This window comes from Juglans regia, chromosome 16, assembly GCF_001411555.2.
Source record: "Juglans regia cultivar Chandler chromosome 16, Walnut 2.0, whole genome shotgun sequence".
Classification (NCBI taxonomy): Eukaryota; Viridiplantae; Streptophyta; class Magnoliopsida; order Fagales; family Juglandaceae; genus Juglans; species Juglans regia.
In genome coordinates, this window is record NC_049916.1 from 6,117,436 (window position 1) to 6,137,742 (window position 20,307).

A 20,307-nucleotide genomic window follows, 5' to 3' on the forward strand; every position below is an offset into this window, starting at 1 on the left:
TTAGAAGATTTGTAAAGTAGACATCATAATGAGTGTATGGATCCATTTCCTAACAAGAGATGTGAGGATTTTAAATGAACGGTTTGAATTATTTAGAGATGAGATGATGAGAATAAGAGGCCATCGAGATTACATAGCAACTGTTGACATAAGAATTGTTGACCAGTTAACAGAGCTACGTAGCAACTGTTGAGAAGCCTTATGAGAACAACCAATCATATAATCTATTTTTGTGCAAAAACAACCTTAAAGAGTTTTCATTGGTTTTTCAGCTCCTATGGCAAAATTGATTTTTAGGTTTCTTTATTGTTTTCGAAAGATGAGGCAAAATAGTTCTCTTTGTTTGTTTTTTTTTTTTTTTTTTGGGATTTTCAAAAATTTTGTTCTAAAGACTTGAAATCGGTGGTTTGGATCAAGAGCCAGCAGCACCCCCAAGCGTAATTCTATTGTATGGCTTAAATGTACGAGCCCCCCCTCCCCCATTGATGTGGTCCTCTCCAACAGCATCTCATGAAATAAATGTATTAACATCTGTTACTTTCCCATATTCTTAGAAATGTATTAACATATGGTATTGGTTTTTAAGGATTATCCTACCAGAGTTTCACAACCTAACACCTAGAGTAGTACAGGACCATCATTCAGACCACAATCTACTATGATATGGCAATAAGATAAACAAAGTGTGATTGGCATAATTGCTCTGCAACACTGTCTAATATGATATGGGAATGAGATAAACTCAGATAAAAAGTGCAGAGATTTCAACCATCTATCATAAGCAAATGAAATTGAGAATGGCAAGCACGTAATGCTTATCATGAGATACAAAAAGGTCAAGTTCAAGAGCACAAAACCCCGAAAGCTTACATACTGTAAATAACAACCCAAAATCACTAATTCTACACAGAAGTGCGTATTCAGAATGACAATCACAAAAATCCAAAGGCTTAATATGATATGGGAATGCAATCCAAGTTGAGAAAATTTATTCTAATTATGTTATGTTCTGTTCTACCACCAACAAAAAATATATGTAGTTCACCATTGATTGAGTCCTAAGGCCATAGACAGAATTTATGAATCAATCAGCCATCTCATTAACAATAGAACTCGACGAAGAAGAAATGAACTGAGATCTAGAATTCAAAAAACAATCTATAATAACAGTCAAAGCTGCTAATCTTGAGCTGTCTCAAACCCCATCTCAAGTTTTTTGAATTTTGAAGAAATAACCAATCAGACCAAAAATTATTGCAGACTAGTTGCAGAGAAGATTAAATTGCAGAGGAAGTTGTTACCAGAGGAACAACTCGACGAAGAAGAAATTGCAGCGTAGTCGGCAAAAAGAAGTTGCAGAAAAGCACACGTACTAGGTCGTGAGAGACGATGATTTGGGCGTGGGATTTGGGTGTGGGATTTCGACGGAGAGAAGTTGTAGTCCACTTCGATGGCACGAGATCATGGGATTTGGGTGTGGGATTTCGACTGAGAGAAGTTGCAGATTGTATGCACTAGCATGAGCAAGTGGAATTTGGGCGAAAGATGAGGCAAATGTTTTGAGACAAAGATGACTTTTCTGAGTTGTGGATTGTGCGAAACGAATACAATGCAGGGGAATATGAATTTTTTAATATAAAATAGAGTAATTCTACATACAATCATAAAGTGCGTAAACGTCGTGTAATCGTTTTAAAAAAGAGTGGGGTCTACTATTAAAAAAAAAAATTTTATGTGAGTCTCATATTTTATTTACTTTTTTTAAAGCGATTACGCAGTGATTACACAATTCAATGTTGCAAATATCTTTTCATTATAAAATAACTGTTTTAGCCAATCACATCAGTAAAGTGTGCAAAGAATACACAAAAATAACTATACGTATAAGAACTCTTTTTTAAAAATGAGTGTACGATTTACACACTTTTCTTATAAATGAATTATTTTATTTTAAAATTAGTGTATAGAACACACATTTCACGTTATTTAAATGATAGGATTTTATTTATAATATTTAAAATTTATATTCTAAATTAAATTATGTACAGTACTTAGTTTAGAAAAATTATACATTGGACGACTAGAATTATACTCTTTGGAAAATCGAATCGGGAAAACTTCTATTAGAATTAGTTGAGATGCAAAAACCTCTTGATCAAATACGTGCATTTTAAGATTAGTCCAGATATTATTCCTAATATCTGATATCAATCAAAACAAAAGTCAGACACAGTAAAATAAAATACAAAACACAAAAAGCTATGTCAAATTCTAAATTCAGAGCCTCCAAACTGTAGCCTGCATGCATTCTCAAACCCAGCCTCCTTCAAGTCTTTCATTCTATATTGCGTTAATGATGTTATTAATGGGCCATTAAGTCATCTCTATATACTCTATCACATTTAATTAAATATTCTACGTGTTGAACCACTCATTGAGAAGCAGTATGGCCCACACATGAGGGGAGTGTTAAAATATAAAATAAATAATAAAATCTATCTCTTCTCATCAACTTAAACTTTTGAAACAAGTGGTGATTTCACAGTCACTATAGAACCCTCTATGTGAGATAATTAAGATCTCGAAACAAAGCACTTACAACTTACTAATAGACAGACCCTCATGATATAAACCTGACTTACAGCTTACAACTTACATCACTTACAACTTACAACTTACATCACTTACAGCTTAGTAAAATTTAGGGAAAAATTTTAGGGAATGTACTTTTTAACTAAATTATAGGAAATTTTATAAGGAATGAGATGTAAATGCTCTTATGGAAAGTAAGTTTAACAGCAATCCCTATTTGTAAAATCCATTTTTATGTAAAATTTGAAGAAAAGTAGTTCAAAACTGCCTTCAACGGATCATGTATTTTCAAATCTTTTTTCCATTTTGCTATAGTATTAAGCTACATGTAGTGTGAACTGTACACAAATGTAAAAATATTTTATTTATTTTTTCTCTTTACATATACTTTGTCTCTCACAATAGTTTCTCTCTCCTTGTACTTTTTTTCAACAAACTATTAAATAATATAACATTTAAATGGTATAAAGAAAAAATAGATATATTGATGTATGATATATTGTAAAAGTCAATATGTAAAATAGAAAAAATGTATTTTAGTGATATATTTTAAAGGATATGATATAGAAACTATTGGGAGTGCTTAGTGGTACAAAGCTAGAGGAAATGATATTCATAATTTAGAAGAAAAATGTTAAATGTACTTAAGAAAAACTTATAAAAAATTTACTTTTCTATATGTCAGTTATTGATATATTGAAAATCATAAAATTTGAATTTCAAAAGAAAACTAACAAAATGAATCTTATAAGTAAAATTGTAAGTACATGTAATACTACTCAATTTGGAAAGGCCATTCTTCTATCCATATCCCTTCTTCCCAAGGACAAATATTATAATGACTGAGCTTTGGTATTGAAATAAAATTATTTGTTAATGTCAAAAAACGTGCAACCCGAAAAGGAAGAAAGATCCATTCTCGGGACGTTGAGGTGGACTGGGCCTCGATCGGTATTGTATAGAATTCCCGACAATGGTTTAGTGCGGTTGTATGGTGTCGGTACGTACATCCATGGTGATGAATAATATTTAAGTGCAGAGAAAATAAAAAGAGATAAATACACAGATTTACATAGTTCGGTACTAGGCTTTACGTCTACGAGGGTTTGAGGAGGGGAGATTTCATTATAATAAGCTTGTTTACAGTCTTTTATAGCCTCTCATTTCTCACTATATAATGGAAGATGTAGATCTACTTGCTGGAGAATATATTCTCTCTAGAGCTGTCTATCTTAAAGTTGAAAAAGAAATCGAAACCAATCCAAAAGTTGGAAGTAGTCTCAGAGTCCTTGAAATCATAGGCACCTTATCTTTTTTATCTGATCCTCTACATGCATGCACTTCGATAGTGGTGAAGAATATCTATTTTGCATATGACCCTATTTTCCTTTTCCATTTTCTCCTCACCCCTAAAAAAAAAAGATGGAGGAGATAGGTGTGCTCCAACTTCAATGTTCGTAAGGTTTGACTTTATTAGAGCATTAGCATTAGTTTTATAAAAAATCTAGCTAAATGTAAAATTTGATGAATTTCATCAAAATAGGGCTGCATTGGATTAGTCAAATAGATAAATGTAAAACTTTGAGTTACAGTAAATGTATAGGTTTCTTCAAATTTGAAGGTCTACTATTCATTCATCAAATCTATTTTTTATTTACTCTTAATCTCCAAATGTCTTTTTTATTCACGTTTAATCTCTAACCGTCTTGTAATAATAATGTAAGAATCAAATTAAATTATTAATAAATATATAATTAGTGTAATTGTAAAATATGAAAAAATATAAAAATATTTTTATTAAAAAAATAATATTATATTATTATTTTGATGAATTTAATGACTAATTCAATGTAGAGTTATGATTAGAAAAATTTTGAATTTATAAAAATTATATATTTTTCATCAAACTTTAAAGGTAATTTTGATGAATCCAATGCGAATGATCTAATTCGCTTCATTCTCAACCAAGGTTCGGCCTTTGATTCCTCCTCATATTCTTTGGGAGAACCGCAAGATTAACTTCTGCACCACGGCATGCTTTCCAATCCAATCAAACGGCATGCTTTCATGAACCTCAAAACTAGTCTCCCCTTTTCTCTTCAAAGTTCAAACCTTCTGCCCACCTCTCATGTCTTAATCAGTATTCCCAATCAATGATACCCAACCCTTCGGCCTCTATCATTGGTTTTTTACAAAGTTTACTTGATGGTTTTTGTCTAGGTCTGATTTTTTCTCTCTTCTACACAATCCCTCCTTGCTCTCATTCAAACGTTTGCCAATTACATCTCTTTCCCATTATTATCTCTTCTTCTCTTTTTAGTTTCCTTTCTTTTTTTGATTGATGAAGTACTCTGAAGTTTTGAACTATTTTTATGGCTTTGATGGAGGCTTTTTATGATGTATTGGAAAGACAACCGGTAGGGGGAGTGGGGACAGGTATGATGGTGTGTATGGGTCCTACGTTGGTGGTAGCCTTTGTTATAGGAATTCTGCTTGGATGGGCATGGAAACCCAAATGGGCAACTATGGCAAGAGATGAATTGATTTCTTCTGAGTCAAAAGGCTCTGAATCATCATCGTGTTCATCGCCGTCTTGGACCGTGGATAACGGGAAGGATAAGAGACAATCCTCTGTATCGCCCACTGAATATGAAGATTGCAGGTACAGGGTACTTGGGGTTTATTCGCCTCTCTTTCTGTCTCTGTCTCTCGCTCTCTCTCTTTCTCTGGTTGTTATTGTGTTACCATTTGGATCCTGAGTTTTGTTACTCAGGTTCTTCATGTTTTATTGTACATTACGATCCTGAGGGTTAAAGGTTTAACCAAATTAGTATTTAACAATCCTAGGGCTTTTGGATGAATGGTTGAGTCTTTAACATTTCGAATGGCCTACTTGAGGATTACACATTTGTACAGGCGTTTACTATCCAGGGGATACCCAAATGCGCCTTAATATAGTTCTTTATAGTTCTTACACTTCAATATTTTGTTTAGGATTATATAAGCCCAATTGTGTTCTTTGTGTGTCTGTTGGAGATAGAGTGGGGAGGGAGAGAACTTGATGTGAAACAGATATCTCACTGCTTGATTTGGCATATTTAGAATGTCACAGCTACACAAAGATGTGGTTGATTTAGTGACTGAGGAGGATTTAGAACATTTATGTGAGCTTGTGGAGATGAAAGATGGAGGTCCTCGTTGGATAGAAATGATGGATCGTTCCACCCCAAATATGAGCTACCAAGCATGGTGAAGGGATCCCAAGGTAGGGATACCTTCTATTTTGTTTAAAGGATTTCTCAAAACCAATTAAGTGCTACTTGATTTGATTTGGGTCTCTAAACCAATTGCTTTAACTGGAATATTAGGTCTTGCGCTCTACCTACATCAGACTGTATCAAAAGCTTCTCCTTCTCCTGCAGAATCCTTTAATTTTTTCAACAGACCATTTGTGTGATTGGTTTTTGTTTTATTCGTATTGTTAGCAAGGTCCTCCACAATATCGCAGCAGCAGTGTCTTTGAGGATGCCACGCCAGAGATAGTTAGGGACTTTTTCTGGGATGATGAGTTCCGTTCAAATTGGGATGACATGCTTGCATCTTCTACAACTATAGAAGAGTGTCCCACAACTGGACTCATGATAGTGCAATGGATACGAAAGGTGATACTTCCAAATCATTTTGATCAATCAATTTCTTTCCGTTTTATGCTGTGATATTCTTGATCACATGGGCTTATCTTTGTCAATGGTTTGGAGTGCAGTTTCCGTTCTTTTGTAAAGACAGGGAATATATAATTGGTCGTCGTATATGGGAATCGGGAAGATCATATTACTGTGTAACCAAGGTACTATGTTTTGAACGTTAATTGAATTGTGTAACAATGATGACAACCGAAACATGTGTATACTTAAGTAGGATTTGTATTCTTTTTCCTTAGGAAGTCATGTCTTGATAAGGGGGACTTGTATTAGGTTGCTTATTTGGTATCCTAGTTACTAATCAAAATATTTGGTATCTGAGTTCGACCATATATTGATATACCAAGGAAGTCACTGATCAAAAAGATATGCCATGGAAGTCATTGTAATAGGATTGGATGGTGGTTGGAATATACTTTTTGTGTTACATGAGTGTCACCTTCATAGTTAGGTGCAAACAATTAATTAATGTGTGGGGATCAATATAAAATTAGTCTCTGGAGGTGATGTTGCAAAACCAAGTATCATGATGATCACGGGACAGTGATGGCCTAGAAAGAAGCTAAGAATGGAGAGAAGGGCACTTCAAAACAACTTGGATGTAATCTCAATATAGTAATTTCGGGATAGAATGGCAATTAGTTTTGACATGTACAAAAAAGGGAGTGAAAATAACTGAGATGTTTCTGCCTAGAGGAGCTGAATGATCAGATCTTAGAAACTTGAAGGAAAAGAGGAACAAGGAAAAGGACATGTACTGATATCCAACAGAAATTTTGTGCAATCTCTTCTTTCACTTTCTATGTTGGTTTTTTTTTTTTTTTTTCATTTTTTACTGTTATTTTGTTTATGGGGGTTTTAACCTGAATAGCTATCTATTTTTCTTTCCGTATCTCAGGGAGTATCTTGTCCTTCTGTCCCAAGGTGCGACAAAACAAGACGTGTTGACCTTTATTACTCAAGTTGGTGCATTCGAGCTGGTAAATCATGTTGCTTTACTTTCTTGACTCAATTAATTTGTTTTTCTTAGTAATTTGACTCACACATCCAGCTGGATGAGGACAAAATTTGTAACTAATCCCAATGTTTAAGTTACCATTCAACTTGTCGTTTTAGATTTGTTTTCCAAAAGTATATTTCATTTCATGAAATCTAGACTCATAGTGGATCTGTTTTATCAAAGTTGCATTCTAATGTATCTAAAACAGTGAAATCGAAAAGAGGTGATGGCCATCTGACTGCCTGTGAGGTATTGCTCTTCCATCATGAAGATATGGGTATCCCATGGGAAATTGCAAAACTTGGAGTACGGAAAGGAATGTGGGGAACTGTCAAGAAGATAGAGCCTGGGCTACGTGCATACCAAAAAGCAAGAGCATCAGGTGCACCCCTCTCTCGACCAGCCTTTATGGCCCGGATTAACTCCAAAATTAGTTCGGAGGACCTAAGATCCTTTGGAGGGGCTGATGATTTGGCAGAGACACAAATAACTTCTGCATCAAACAAATCACCAGGGAGGATTATATCGAAGCTCCTCATTTTTGGTTGGGTTTTTGTACTTGCTTGTAGTCTTGATCGAGGACGCTTGACGAATGCATTTATATTTGGTGCGGTCAGAAGGTTTGCAAATGTAGGAAGTGGAAAGTGAAGTGCTAGCCCTTATCTGAGAATGTGAAAATGTTACTCATCTTGTAAGAGTTGCCTCTACGTCATTCTGTTCAAGTGAGAGTTTATCAGAATTCTGTCTGGCAAGCACTTTAGAGAGAGGGGATAAAAGGTTGTATCTTTTAGGATTTTTTTTTCCTAATATTTTAGAAATTTGGCCACATGTATATATGAAAGCATGATTTTGTTTAAAAGAACAGGCTTCCCATTGCAGGTAGTTTGCGGTTTTTACCAATGTTGGTTTCAGTGTTTTCATTGCTTATGTTCATATATCTCCATCTTCCTGTGAGCATTTTCATAAATAAATATGATATTGTATTGCATGAAATGCTTTCTATTTTATTCATTAGGAATTATTACCCCCTCATTTAAACCAAAAGGTAATCTATTAAAATTATTGAATTTGATACCAGTATCTGATCTGAAGCAACCTATGAGGATCATGCTTGTATCTGTGTTGTCTCACACTGAAGTATCTAAACATCTCAGTTTTGGCTTTGGAAGTGATATGAGTCCAACACTTGTTTTAAGTTGCTTTCTACCTCAAATCTTGCTCTCCTCATCTTGATTGATTATAGAATTATATCAATATTGAGATAAATTCCACAAACTTGATGTCATGTTAGATAGAACACAATGCTGGTATGAAACTGAAATTTGAGATCTATCCTTTTTCGGTATCATTTGGATTAATGCTCGGAAGGTTCTAGCACTAAGCTTTGCAAATCTAAAATCTCACTCATAAATTCTCTGTGAAATAACAAAATGTGCCACTCATTAACAACACATTTTAATTTTTGTGCAAGTATTTTCTAGTAAGCATTCTGTATCTATCTCAAAATGTAACAAGAAAATGCGAAATAGAACTTTTCATTCTGTGATTTAAGGGCAATTGGTTTCCAGAGCAATGTAAGAAGAAACAGATTAACAACACATTGAAAAACCAGTACTCTGTTCTTTTGGTTGGAAAAAGATTTTCTACCTTATTTCTTAATTAATTTCTCTTTCTTTTTAGGACATCTGCTAATTCAAGAATAAGGTAGACGAATCTTAGATGACTAAACAACAAATAATCTTTGCTGAACAGTTGTGACAGAAACTAAAGAATTGTGATCTGCAGCACTAGTTTTCACAAAGCAGAACTACCGACCCACCAAAGTTTCAAAGCAGTGCAATCCATCGAACTGTGGTGCTAACTTTGGCATCCTTGAGGTCTTCACCTCTTCCTTTGCTTCTGTCTCCATATTTCTGATATATACCCCAATCCCACCTCCATGCTCCTGGATGTAAAACAAGCACAGTACAGTTCTAAAACTCTAAAGAAAAGGAAGTTGGAATTGCAGGATGATGAAAAAAGCTTAGAGATGGCACTGGATAAATGTTTGAGGATTTGTTACCTGCGGTTGTTTAGAGTGTTTTCTATCCAAGAAATAAAGAGCAGCAGCAGCAACAAAAGCAGGCACGGTTGCATAAATAGTACCCAAAGCCATTGCACCTTGGAAGAGAGCTTCTATGATTCTTAGAAGAGACCTTTTAATGGCACGTATATATAGGGAGGGAGGGAGGGAGGGAGAAAGTGCAGCAAAGGTATTTAGGATGGATGCCTTGGTGGTGAAGTTAAGCAAGGAATGGTGTGGAAAGGAGGAAAATGGTGAAAGAAAACGAAAGGAGAAGAAGATTGATGTTAGAAACTACTATACTTTACTGATGTGTCGGTGTCTATAATCAAAGGAATATTGAGCATTGTCTCAACAATACAATGAAATAATGCAACTTTTAATATTTTGAATGGAATAAAAGGCTCCTTCCTAATACTTCATTTAAAGATGTTTTGATTTATCGATCGAGAAATTCTATTCTTCCTCTTAAATTTTATCATTTATAATTATACTATTTAAAAAAATCATGTTTTGACTAATTTTTATTTAAATAATTGATCTGTAAAACCACTTAGAGGATGTGACGAAAAATTAGAAAATAAAATATGAAAGCAATCATTATTAGCACCATCTCTTGTCAAAATCCATTGATCTAACCCCATTTGAAATTTCATGCCCTGTCATAGACAAGAAGAGGATAACCTTATCTTGTGGGGTAACTTTATATATAATTAAAGTAAGCTACGTCGTATGAAGTGCGCCGACCACAGCCATTGCTAACATGTTATAATAAGAATATTATTATTATTATTTCTTGGAGATTTTACGATCTTATTGATGCTTGTAGATTGGACAGCGCTTGGAATACAGGCTGAGAGTAGATGGATGAGTTGGGATTTGGGAATCAATGTCATCCATTCATTGTTGTTTCAGTTCTTCTACATACAACCGGTGGTGGAAACCGCCGAGTAATCGTCTGACATGGCTTTATATCATGTCAGCAATATATTTAAAAAAAAAAAGAGCTATATCCCATTTTTTTCTCACTAGACACTCCAGATTAACCCAACACCAGAGTCTAGACATCCTCTCTCTCTCTCTCTCTCTCCAATTTTCTTACTTTGCAAAAGCCATATTTGAGTAATTCGTATCGTCTTCCTCTATACCTTCAATCTGGGTTTTCATTAACAATTGGTTCACATCCGCTATTCTCTTATTCCTCCTCAGTCTCATGATTATCACCATTGGTGTAACTTCAAGACTTGGGAACCAAAAGCACCGCGACCAACAAAAAAAAAAATCAAGAAGCGGCAGAAGCCCAAGAACAGCCGCAACGTCCACAAATTGCTAGATCTTCATCTGTGTTGAAGAGTCTCAAACCCATCAACTTCTACTCCTGCAAACAGATTCAGAACCCCGCAAACCATACGCACCACCATTCCAATGACAACCATTGAAGAAGAAGAAAAACCTACGTCATTATTTTCTTTCTCTGAAAGAAAATGAATAAAAGAAAAAATCCCAGCACTCAAAGAGAGAGCGAACCACCTGAAGGGGTAGAGAACGTCAGACAAAAACTGAAGGATTCACTTTCAGACTTAGTTGGGTTATGTTATCTTACTAAGCTCAATCTTGATTTACCACCTTTTGTTTTTCATTTTTTGAATTATGTGAAACATTGATCTTGAAGAAAGCAAGAGAACAAAATACAGTGTTTTGTGAAAGATGAAGTTTTGCAAAAAATACCATGAGTACATGCAAGGCCAGGATAAAAAAAACTATCTGGGCTTGGCTTCAAGAAGCTAAAGAAGATGTTGAAGAATTGCCGGAGCGATCTTCTGTCTAGCAATGGCATTGACGGGGTCCATGACAGCCAAACATGTCCTGACCATTGCCCAGTGTGTGATGGAACCTTCTTTCCTTCTCTTCTCCTAGAAATGTCTGCAGTAGTAGGTTGCTTCAATGAGCGTGCGCAGAAATTGCTTGAGCTGCGTCTTGCTTCTGGCTTTCGGAAGTACATTATTTGGTTCAAAGGCAAGCTACAAAAGAATCATGGCACCTTAATCCAAGAAGGAAAGGACCTTGTTACTTATGCACTGATCAACGCCATTGCAATAAGAAATTTTCTGAAGAATTATGATAAGATTCATTACTCTAAGCAAGGTCAAGCCTTCAAGTCACAAGCACAAAGCATGCATATTGAAATTCTTCAGAGTCTCTAGCTTTGTGAGCTCATGGCTTTCCACATCAATCTAAGAGAAAGCAAGATCAAATCTAGGAAGGCACCAACATTGTTTGAGGGCTGCAACCTCACATTTAATGATGGCAAACCATCACTTACTTGTGAGCTCTTTGATTCAGTCAAAGTCGATATCAATTTGACTTGTTCTATATGCTTGGACACAGTCTTTGATGCGGTTTCCCTCGCATGTGGCCATATATTCTACTACATGTGTGCTTGCTCAGCCCCAGGAGTGACTATTGTGGATGGACTAAAGGCAGTAGATTCTAAAGCCAAATGCCCACTTTGCTGAGAGGCCAAAGTTTATGAGGGTGTTGTACACCTGGACGAGCTTAATATTCTATTGAGTAGAAGCTGTAGAAAATATTGGGAGGAGCGGCAGAAAGAGTAGAGAGGCTTCGGCAGTCAAAAGAGCACTAGGAGAACCAATGTCAGGCGTTTATGATGATTCTATAGTTAGCACTAGGAATGAAATTGCCTAACTAGACCCCCATAAACACCCGACATTGGTTCTCCCAGTGCACTTTCGACTGCCGAAACTTCTCTACTCTTTTTGTCTGAATCCGCTCCTCCCAATATTCCATGTAGCTTCTGCTCAATAGAATATTAAGCTCGTCTAGGTGTACAACACCTTCATAAACTCTGGCCTCTCGGCAAAGAGGGCATTTGGCTTTAGAATCTCCTGCCTTTAGTCTATCCACAATAGTCACTCCTGGGGCTGAGCAAGCACACATGTAGTAGAATATATGGCCACATGTGAGGGAAACCACATCAAAGACTGTGTCCAAGCATATAGAACAAGTCAAATCGATATCGACATTGACTGAATCAAAGAGCTCACAAGTAAGAGATGGTTTGCCATCATTAAATGTGAGGTTGCAGCCCTCAAACAATGTTGGTGCCTTCCTAGATTTGATCTTGCTTTCCCTTAGATTGATGTGGAAAGCCATGAGCTCACAAAGCCAGGGACTCTGAAGAATTTCAATATGCATGCTTTGTGCTTGTGACTTGAAGGCCTGACCTTGCTTAGAGTAATGAATCTTATCATATTTCTTCAGAATTTTTCTTATTGCAATGGCGTTGATCAGTGCATAAGTAAAAAGGTCCTTTCCTTCTTGGATTAAGGTGCCATGATTCTTTTGTAGTTTGCTTTTGAACCAAATAATGTACTTCCGAAAGCCAGAAGCAAGATGCAGCTCAAGCAATTTCTGTGCCCGCTCATTGAAGCAACTTACTACTGTAGACATTTCCTTGAGAAGAGAAGGAAAGAAGGTTCCATCGCACATTGGGCAATGGTCAGGACATGTTTGGTTGTCATGGACCCCGTCAATGCCATTGCCAGACTGAAGATCGCTTTGATAATTCTTCAACATCTTCTTTAGCTTCTTGGAGCCAAGCCCAGGTAGTTTTTTATCCTAGCCTTGCATGTACTCCTGGTAGTTTTTGCAAAACTTCATCTTTCACCAAACACTGTAATTCGTTCTCTTGCTTTCTTCAAGATCAATGTTTCACATAATTCAAAAAGCGAAAAACAAAATGTGGTAAATCAAGATTGAGCTTGGTAAGATGAAAATAACCCAACTAAGTCTGAAAGTGAATCCTTTAGTTTTTGTCTGACGCTCTCTACCCCTTCAGGTGGTTTGCTCTCTCTCTGAATGCTGAGATTTTTTCTTTTATGCATTCTCTTTTAGAGAGAGAAAATAATGGCAGGTTTTTCTTCTTCTTCAATGGCTGACATTGGAATGGTGGTGCATATGGTTTGCGGGGTTCTGAATCTATCTGCAGGAGTAGAAGTTGATGGGTTTGAGCCTCTGCAACACAGATGAAGATCTAGCAATTTGTGGACGTTGCGGTTGTTCTTGGGCTTCTGCCGCTTCTTGATTTTTTTGTTGTTGGTCATAGTGCTTTTGGTTGCCAAGTCTTGAAGTTACGCCAATGGTGATAATCATGAGATTGAGGAGGAATAAGAGAATAGCAGATGTGAAGCAGTTGTTAATGGAAACCCATATTGAAGGTGCAGAGGAGGTCGATACGAATTACTCAAACATGGCTTTTGCAAAGTAAGAAAATTGGGGGGAGAGAGAGAGAGGATAGTGTCCAGACTTTGGTGTTGGGTTAATCTGGAGTGACCAGTGAGAGAAAAATGGGATAGAGCTCCTTTTTTTTTTTTAGATATATTGCTGACATGGTATAAAACCATGTCAAACGATTACCCGGTGGTTTCCACCGCCAGTTGTATGTAGAAGAACTGTTGTTTACAAACCTAAACATCGTCAATGGGCTTCTTTTCATAGTTCTGCACTAGTTTGGATGGAAGATAGGAATAAAAATGAGTATATAACTAAAAATAAAGATTTATTCTATTCTCAAGTCCATCAGGGCACACCAAACTTGACTTGAGTATAGAAATAGTAGGAAATAAAACATGGGTGTTAAAAAGTAGAAAAGATTTGGGGAGCAACCCCTGGTGCAGTGGAGCTAGTGGTGGCGAGGGGAAGGCAGCATGGTAGCTAGAGGGCGACGAATCTAGGCCAAATGGGTGAAGAAACCCATGGGAGAGTGAGGGTTGCATGAGGGGCAGATCAGGGTTATGGGTGGCTGGGGTAGGTCGAGGGTGGCTGGGGTAGGCTCAAGGTGGCAGCTGGAAGCCGTGGGATACGACGTGCTAAGGTGAAGAATCTGTGTATGGGTAAAACCCATTTCGAAAAAGAGAGGGGGAGGGCTGCCGTGCTATGGAAGCTCAGCGATGGCTAGGGGTAGGTCAAGGGCTCAGTGGTGCTCGACTGTGGGTCTGAAGGCTGACGATGACAACGGTAGTAGCAGCGAGAGGGAGAAACCGTGGAAGAGAACCCCTTTCGGGTTGAGAGAGGGGGCTGTCTTGGAGGCTTGAAGCTCACTGGAGGTGGCCGGCATGAGGGGGAGCCGATGGTGGTGGCCGGTGGCACTGTAGGTAGCGCACGGCAGGACTGGGTGAGCTGAGAAAGGGAATCGGACAAGGGGGAGGGGGTGCTGCCCAAGTGAGTGTAGAGGACGTTTTGTTAAAAACAATATATATATATATATATATATATATATATAAGATGACATGTAAGGTGTGCTACAAATCAACCATTCAGCTGATCCGTAATAAAACTCTAAAAATTATTGTCAAAATATATATTTTATTTCACAATGATATGCTGCAAAATACTTCTTTTTTTATTATTATTAAAATATAAAAACTGTTACAGATATAAAGAGATTATACAAAATAAATCTACAAACTAATGTGACTTCATAGAATCTGTTAGATCTATTTTATAATAAAAAATAACTTTATAATCTAATATACCATATCAATTTATAAGTTTATTTTTGTATAATTCATTTGTGATTAAAATATTTTCCTTTATATAAGATATTTTCTTCATACGATTTGAGAGGAACTTTGAAGATCTCTAGTTGCAACCTCTCGATTTGAAGGTCAAGGAGGGAATCTACGAACTTAGAAAAAGAAGTCCAATCACAAACATCAAGACACCCACCCCATTGTCAGCATAGACATCTAGAACATCTATGAATCCACAGCCTCCTTTCCCTTAAAATCCGAAACCCCCAAAAATTGAGCCCAATAATTCGAAGAAACAAATTCCCGAGAGTCCCATAACAATTAACACTCGAGAAGCAAGGAGTGAAAGCACAGTCACTATTCCCAAAGAGATTGAAAGGGGTGGGTATTTGGTTTGAAAGAGATCTACGGAATAGGTATTGGAGAAGAGTTTGATGTTTGAGGCAATCGGGTGCACACAAGCACACGAGTTTGATGGTTTAGTTCAACATGCATTGATGTTACACGTTTATGTAAATAGGAATAACGTTTTACAAACCACAATTACAGTATATACAGGTGAAATATAAATAGGACTTGGAATAAACCCAAGATGCTATTTGTTCTAGGTTTCCAGTCATAAAAGAGCACCCAATGCAAGTAGGGCTTATCACAAGAAAAACGCAACATCCGGAAAAGAGCATAAAAGCAAAGCCCAAGATTCAAAATCTCATACTTTGATTTGTAGAGAAAAACGTCAGCATGGTAGAGATGATTCAGTGGCCCAACCCACCCCCTCTGAACTTTACAATAAGTTCTACCATGGAGCTGCCTTTGCGCAAATTTCAATGTGAAGTAAAATTTGATTTCATGGCTTGGACGATTTGAGAAACAAACCCAAAACTTAACAAAATCATAAAACTCCCGCTAGATTTGAATCAGAACTTCATAACCGTATTTAATAGTCATTTCAATTTGCACCAATCTAATGATAACTACCAAAAAACAGAGCAAAAAATCAAAGATGCCGCCACTCAGGTCTTAACCTGCCTAGCATAATAGAAGAAAACAAATTGGTAGAACAACCTAATCAAACAAGCTGAATCCCAAGTCATCGTCATCACTCTCTTCCTTTGGCTCTTCCTGTTTAAACCATTAAAAAAGGGAACTTAATCAAAACCCAGATCAAATAAAAAGAAACTTCTACCCAATTCTTTTTTTTTTTAAATATGGAAGAGAATCATATTTATCAATCTTTTCTGCTATATTTTACTTTCAATACAAGACTAGACCATCGTGCAACGTCGAGAAGTGCCACTTTTATAGCCATAAAATTTGGTATCCTTGCATAGTATAATGCAAGCCAGGCACCAAACTTTCAAGACCAGAACAACGTATACCTTCTTTTCTTCAACTGCAGGAGCAGCGGCAGCAGCAGCACCACCAGCAGGAGCTGACAAAGCTACCGGAGCAGCACCACCACCACCACCCGCAGCACCAGCATTCAGAATGAGGTCATCAATGTTCCTCTTCTCTGCAAGCTTTGCAAAAAGGCTAGGCCAGTAAGACTCAACAGAGACGCCTGCAGCTTTTACCAACATCGCAATCTTCTCTGCCTGTCAAAGATTATTCCATAATTAAAAAGTAATCAACAAAATTGCATTAAATTTGCATCGATGGATAGAAAACGAGAGTGAATTAAAACAAGGGTTTCATCTTCCATACAAGATTTCATTTAAAAAAACGAATGACAAAAATAAAAATAAGAACACATCAACTTAAATAACGTACAGCATTCCTATATATTAAAGAAATAGTTTAACGACACTAATAAATGTAATAACACAAAAAATATAAAAGTATTCCAAAAAACAAATCAAACAAGACGTACAGCTTCCCAACCAAAAATACTAATAAACTTAATATACACAAAAATTAAATACAATTATGGTAAACAAGATAGAATACCAAGGGATCTTACATTTATCTGGCTCTAAAAAAACTATCTTTGTTAGTAAAATAAAAGTGATGTGTTGGCTGAGAGCCATAACTGTAATTGACGTTATGAATGAATGTGTTTCCACTTTCAAAAAAAAAAAAAAAAGTCACCGAAACACCACAACATAATTTCGCATAGTTTTTCAAAAGACAAAAAAAAGAAGTGGAAAACAATGAATCTAATCTAATCTAATCTCACATCCATATCCAATATAAACAACATTAAGAAATATAAATACAATGAACCTAAAATCCAACAACTTTGCACCAGAGCAAAGAAAAAATCCCTTTTCGGAAATAAAAGAAGCGGGACTTACAGTGATTGCGATCCCATCGTCGTGGAGAATCAAAGAGGCGTAGGTACAAGCAAGCTCACTGGAAGACATTGTAGCAGCACTGAGATTCAATCACAACCTTCAAATAATAGAAGATCAAGTAAGCCTACATAAAATTAGTTCAAGCTGATGATTAAAAACAAAAAAGATTGTAAAGGAGACTTGAAGGAAGGGGAAGGAAGGAGAGAACCTAACAGAACAGAACAGGCGATTGAGGCGAAAGAGAGTTTTTGGGTGAAGATCTCGCTACGGCTAAGAAGATGCATATATATTTGGCGAGGGTTAGGGTTAGGGTTTTGATCTTTGCATGGCGGAGTGGGCTCTCAGACTTGCTCAGATACTATAACGGGCCTTAGCTTCATAAGAAACACTAATACAAAAGCCCATAGATTTGCCGTCTTCTTTTTTTTTCTTTTTCTTGTTTAAAAACAAAAAAAATTAATATAGACCTCTATATTAATTAAAAAAACTTTAATAAAATTAAGTATCTTAAAATATCTTAAAATGAAAATTTAAATTTGGAGAGAAAAAACTTCAACTTAAACTGATGTGGTTCGTTAGATTATAAAGTTAATTTTATTATAAAATAAATCTAACATATCAGATAAAATCACGTCAGTTTGTAAGATTATTTTTATATAATTCTTTTGTAGATGTAGCAGTACGCTTAAACTAATTAATGTGCTTGCTTAATGAGAAAATCGTGTGAGAAAATATGTTTGGAGTAAATCATATCTTGAAATCTCAGTAAAATAAAAGTCCCATATCGGATGAAAATATATTAGAAAATAACAATATATTTATATGATATTGGAGAGACTCTTTAATATTTATCCATAATCAAGGACTTTTTACACGTAATACATTATCTAAATCTTTATATTGCTGAAAGTTTTGAGTCAATATTGCATGTGTTATAAGCAATCCTCCTCCTCCTTTTAATTAATAAATGTATCACAAAATAATATTAGCAAGTCCTTAATTAATTTTTCTATTTTTAATTAAGAATAAGTAAAAAAAAATTAAGTTATTAATTAAAAATAAGTAAAAAAATTCTCAATTATCATCCTAATTTAAAATCATTAAAAAACTATTCATTATTTTTTAGTCATTTAAATACTAACGAACAGTATTTAAAAAAAAAAACAAAAAAGTAAAAGAAGGTGATAATGACACTAATTTCATATTCAAAAGAGAGATAAAAATCTCTCTCACACACACACACAAAAAGTCAAAGTTGTCAAACACATGACCTTATCTTTCGGTTTTGTTTTAGCCCAAGAAATTGACTCGGCCCGTTATGAGGAAAATGGTTAACAGAGATAAGTCGTAAGAGACTCCGTTCCGTTTCTTTTGCAGCCAGCCTTTAATTAATTATTATTTATTTATCTCCACGATTTCATCTAAGGAGGAAGAGTGCTTTGACCCACAGTTTTTTTTTTTTTTTTTTTTTTCCCTAGGCAAGGGGTGGTAGGGGCGACCGGGCGTAACAACTCTCTTTGAATATGATTATAGGAGCTCCTCTTTATCGTAGAATGTCTGATTTGAGATATGGGTAGGTCCGTCACCACAACACCTTTAAAGTATCCAAATGATTCGAAGTTCATCTTATAATTCAAATGTTAGATTTTACTATCACAAGTGATTTCAACTTATGTCCTGATTCGAATTCCTGACTTTGAAATCGTGAAATATAACTTGTACCAATTGAGTTAGCTTTGACCCATATTTGCGCAATGTTCAACAGTTTTGATTGGTTAATTGAGCTAAAAAATGAAAATCATTTCTCCCAAGCATTTAACATGCAGTTCATGCCCCCAACCACAAACAATCCCAAGTAACACGTGGCTTTCAAGAGCTCTTTCTTTGCCTTTTGTGGATTGCTTATATCACACTACTATTGAAAAATATTATATATTCTTATTCCCCTTCCTTTGATATATATATAAATCTCATTTCATTGATGCTATTGAAAAAACTTCTATTTGGCATTTTTTTTTTCTTTTAGTGGGGAGGGGGTCGAACCCAAGATCTCCATTTTGAAAGTTTAAGTGTTATGCCAACAGGCCATATGCCTTCGGCTAATTTGACATTTTTAAATAAATAGATTTTATCAGGTTTTTAAGTACTCAAAAAACTTTTTATAAATTTACTAAATATACTAATTAATCTCCTTTCAAGCAAGTTATTAAAGCCCTATAACAAAAGTGGAAAACATCAACTTGGTGTCTTCCATAAGGTGGATACTTTATATAATGGTTGTGTGAGATCTAAATCATATATAAATAACTCTAATTCATTTTATTTAATTAAATCTAAATCTTAACTCGTTAATTTCATGTCGATATCATTTGGATGATGTTTAAATTTTGACTTAGATTTCAAAATAATGTCATGATCTCAAATTCCTTTTCTTTTAATTTCAAAGTTCAAAATCCGATTCAAATCTAAATTTTAATAAATGACTCAAATAAATATTTAGATTTTAATATGAGTAATGCTAGAGAGAAATTACTATAGCAGTGCACACTTTACACTCACTGCGTAGTTGCTTCTAGTTGATTGTTCCCAACACTTACTTGGAGAGATGTGTGGTCTAAATGATGCCATATCATTTGTGCAAAATGAATGCTCCCCATAATGACTTCTATCTATATTTATTATTTCAGTATATAGGAAAAAAAAATATTAACACAAAAGGCATAGATTTTCAACATAAATAAATTACCATGCCTCCCAAATAAAAACTATAAAATACCCAATTTACCTTTAAATTATGATATGCATGTATGTTTGACATGTTTAGATTTAGGCTGTGTTTGGGTAACAGAGATACCTCAACACTTTCCAAGTATTTTCGTACTTTTGAAAATATTTCACATGCCAAACAACTTAAAATACTCTCAATGGGACCCACAAACCCACTTCAATATCTATTCATAACTATTCACAAACATTCTATAATACTTATCACTATTATATATACATAAAAAATAAAATCACTATAATATTTATCACTATTAAATATAAAAAAAAATCATTATAATATATAAATAAAAAAAATCACTATAATATATAAATAAACAAT

At 35.3% G+C, this 20,307-nt stretch overlaps 1 protein-coding gene and 3 pseudogenes across 2 annotated transcripts; 2 read left to right on the forward strand and 2 right to left on the reverse strand.

Annotated features, from left to right (window-relative positions):
- Positions 1-5,033: 5,033 nt before the first annotated feature.
- On the forward strand, positions 5,034-7,941 carry LOC109007535 (annotated as a pseudogene).
- A 3,121-nt stretch (positions 7,942-11,062) lies between these two features.
- On the forward strand, positions 11,063-11,871 carry LOC109007471 (annotated as a pseudogene).
- Positions 11,872-12,061: 190 nt separating this feature from the next.
- On the reverse strand, positions 12,062-13,096 carry LOC109007478 (annotated as a pseudogene).
- A 2,693-nt stretch (positions 13,097-15,789) lies between these two features.
- LOC109007536 (60S acidic ribosomal protein P1-like) lies at positions 15,790-17,534 on the reverse strand. Of its 2 annotated transcripts, none has more exons than XM_018987231.2 (4): positions 17,410-17,534; positions 17,202-17,298; positions 16,287-16,502; positions 15,790-16,029 (listed from the first exon to the last, which is right to left on the reverse strand). In XM_018987231.2, the coding sequence occupies exons 2-4, from the start codon at positions 17,268-17,270 to the stop codon at positions 15,973-15,975; spliced, it is 342 nt and encodes a 113-aa protein (XP_018842776.1). In that variant the 5' UTR covers positions 17,271-17,298; positions 17,410-17,534; the 3' UTR covers positions 15,790-15,972. The 2 variants fall into 2 exon arrangements, with proteins under 2 accessions (XP_018842776.1, XP_018842777.1); XM_018987232.2 differs by having other exon boundaries at positions 17,202-17,325; positions 17,410-17,510.
- Between the last annotated feature and the right edge of the window lie 2,773 nt (positions 17,535-20,307).

Excerpts from the sequence above, each read along its gene's own strand:
- LOC109007536 (XM_018987231.2), bottom strand. The coding sequence starts at position 17,270 with ATGTCTTCCAGTGAGCTTGCTTGTACCTACGCCTCTTTGATTCTCCAC. Across the intron at positions 16,503-17,201 it reads ACGATGGGATCGCAATCACT|GCAGAGAAGATTGCGATGTT; the intron begins GTAAGTCCCGCT and ends AATCTTTGACAG. Across the intron at positions 16,030-16,286 it reads CTGCAGTTGAAGAAAAGAAG|GAAGAGCCAAAGGAAGAGAG; the intron begins GTATACGTTGTT and ends TGGTTTAAACAG.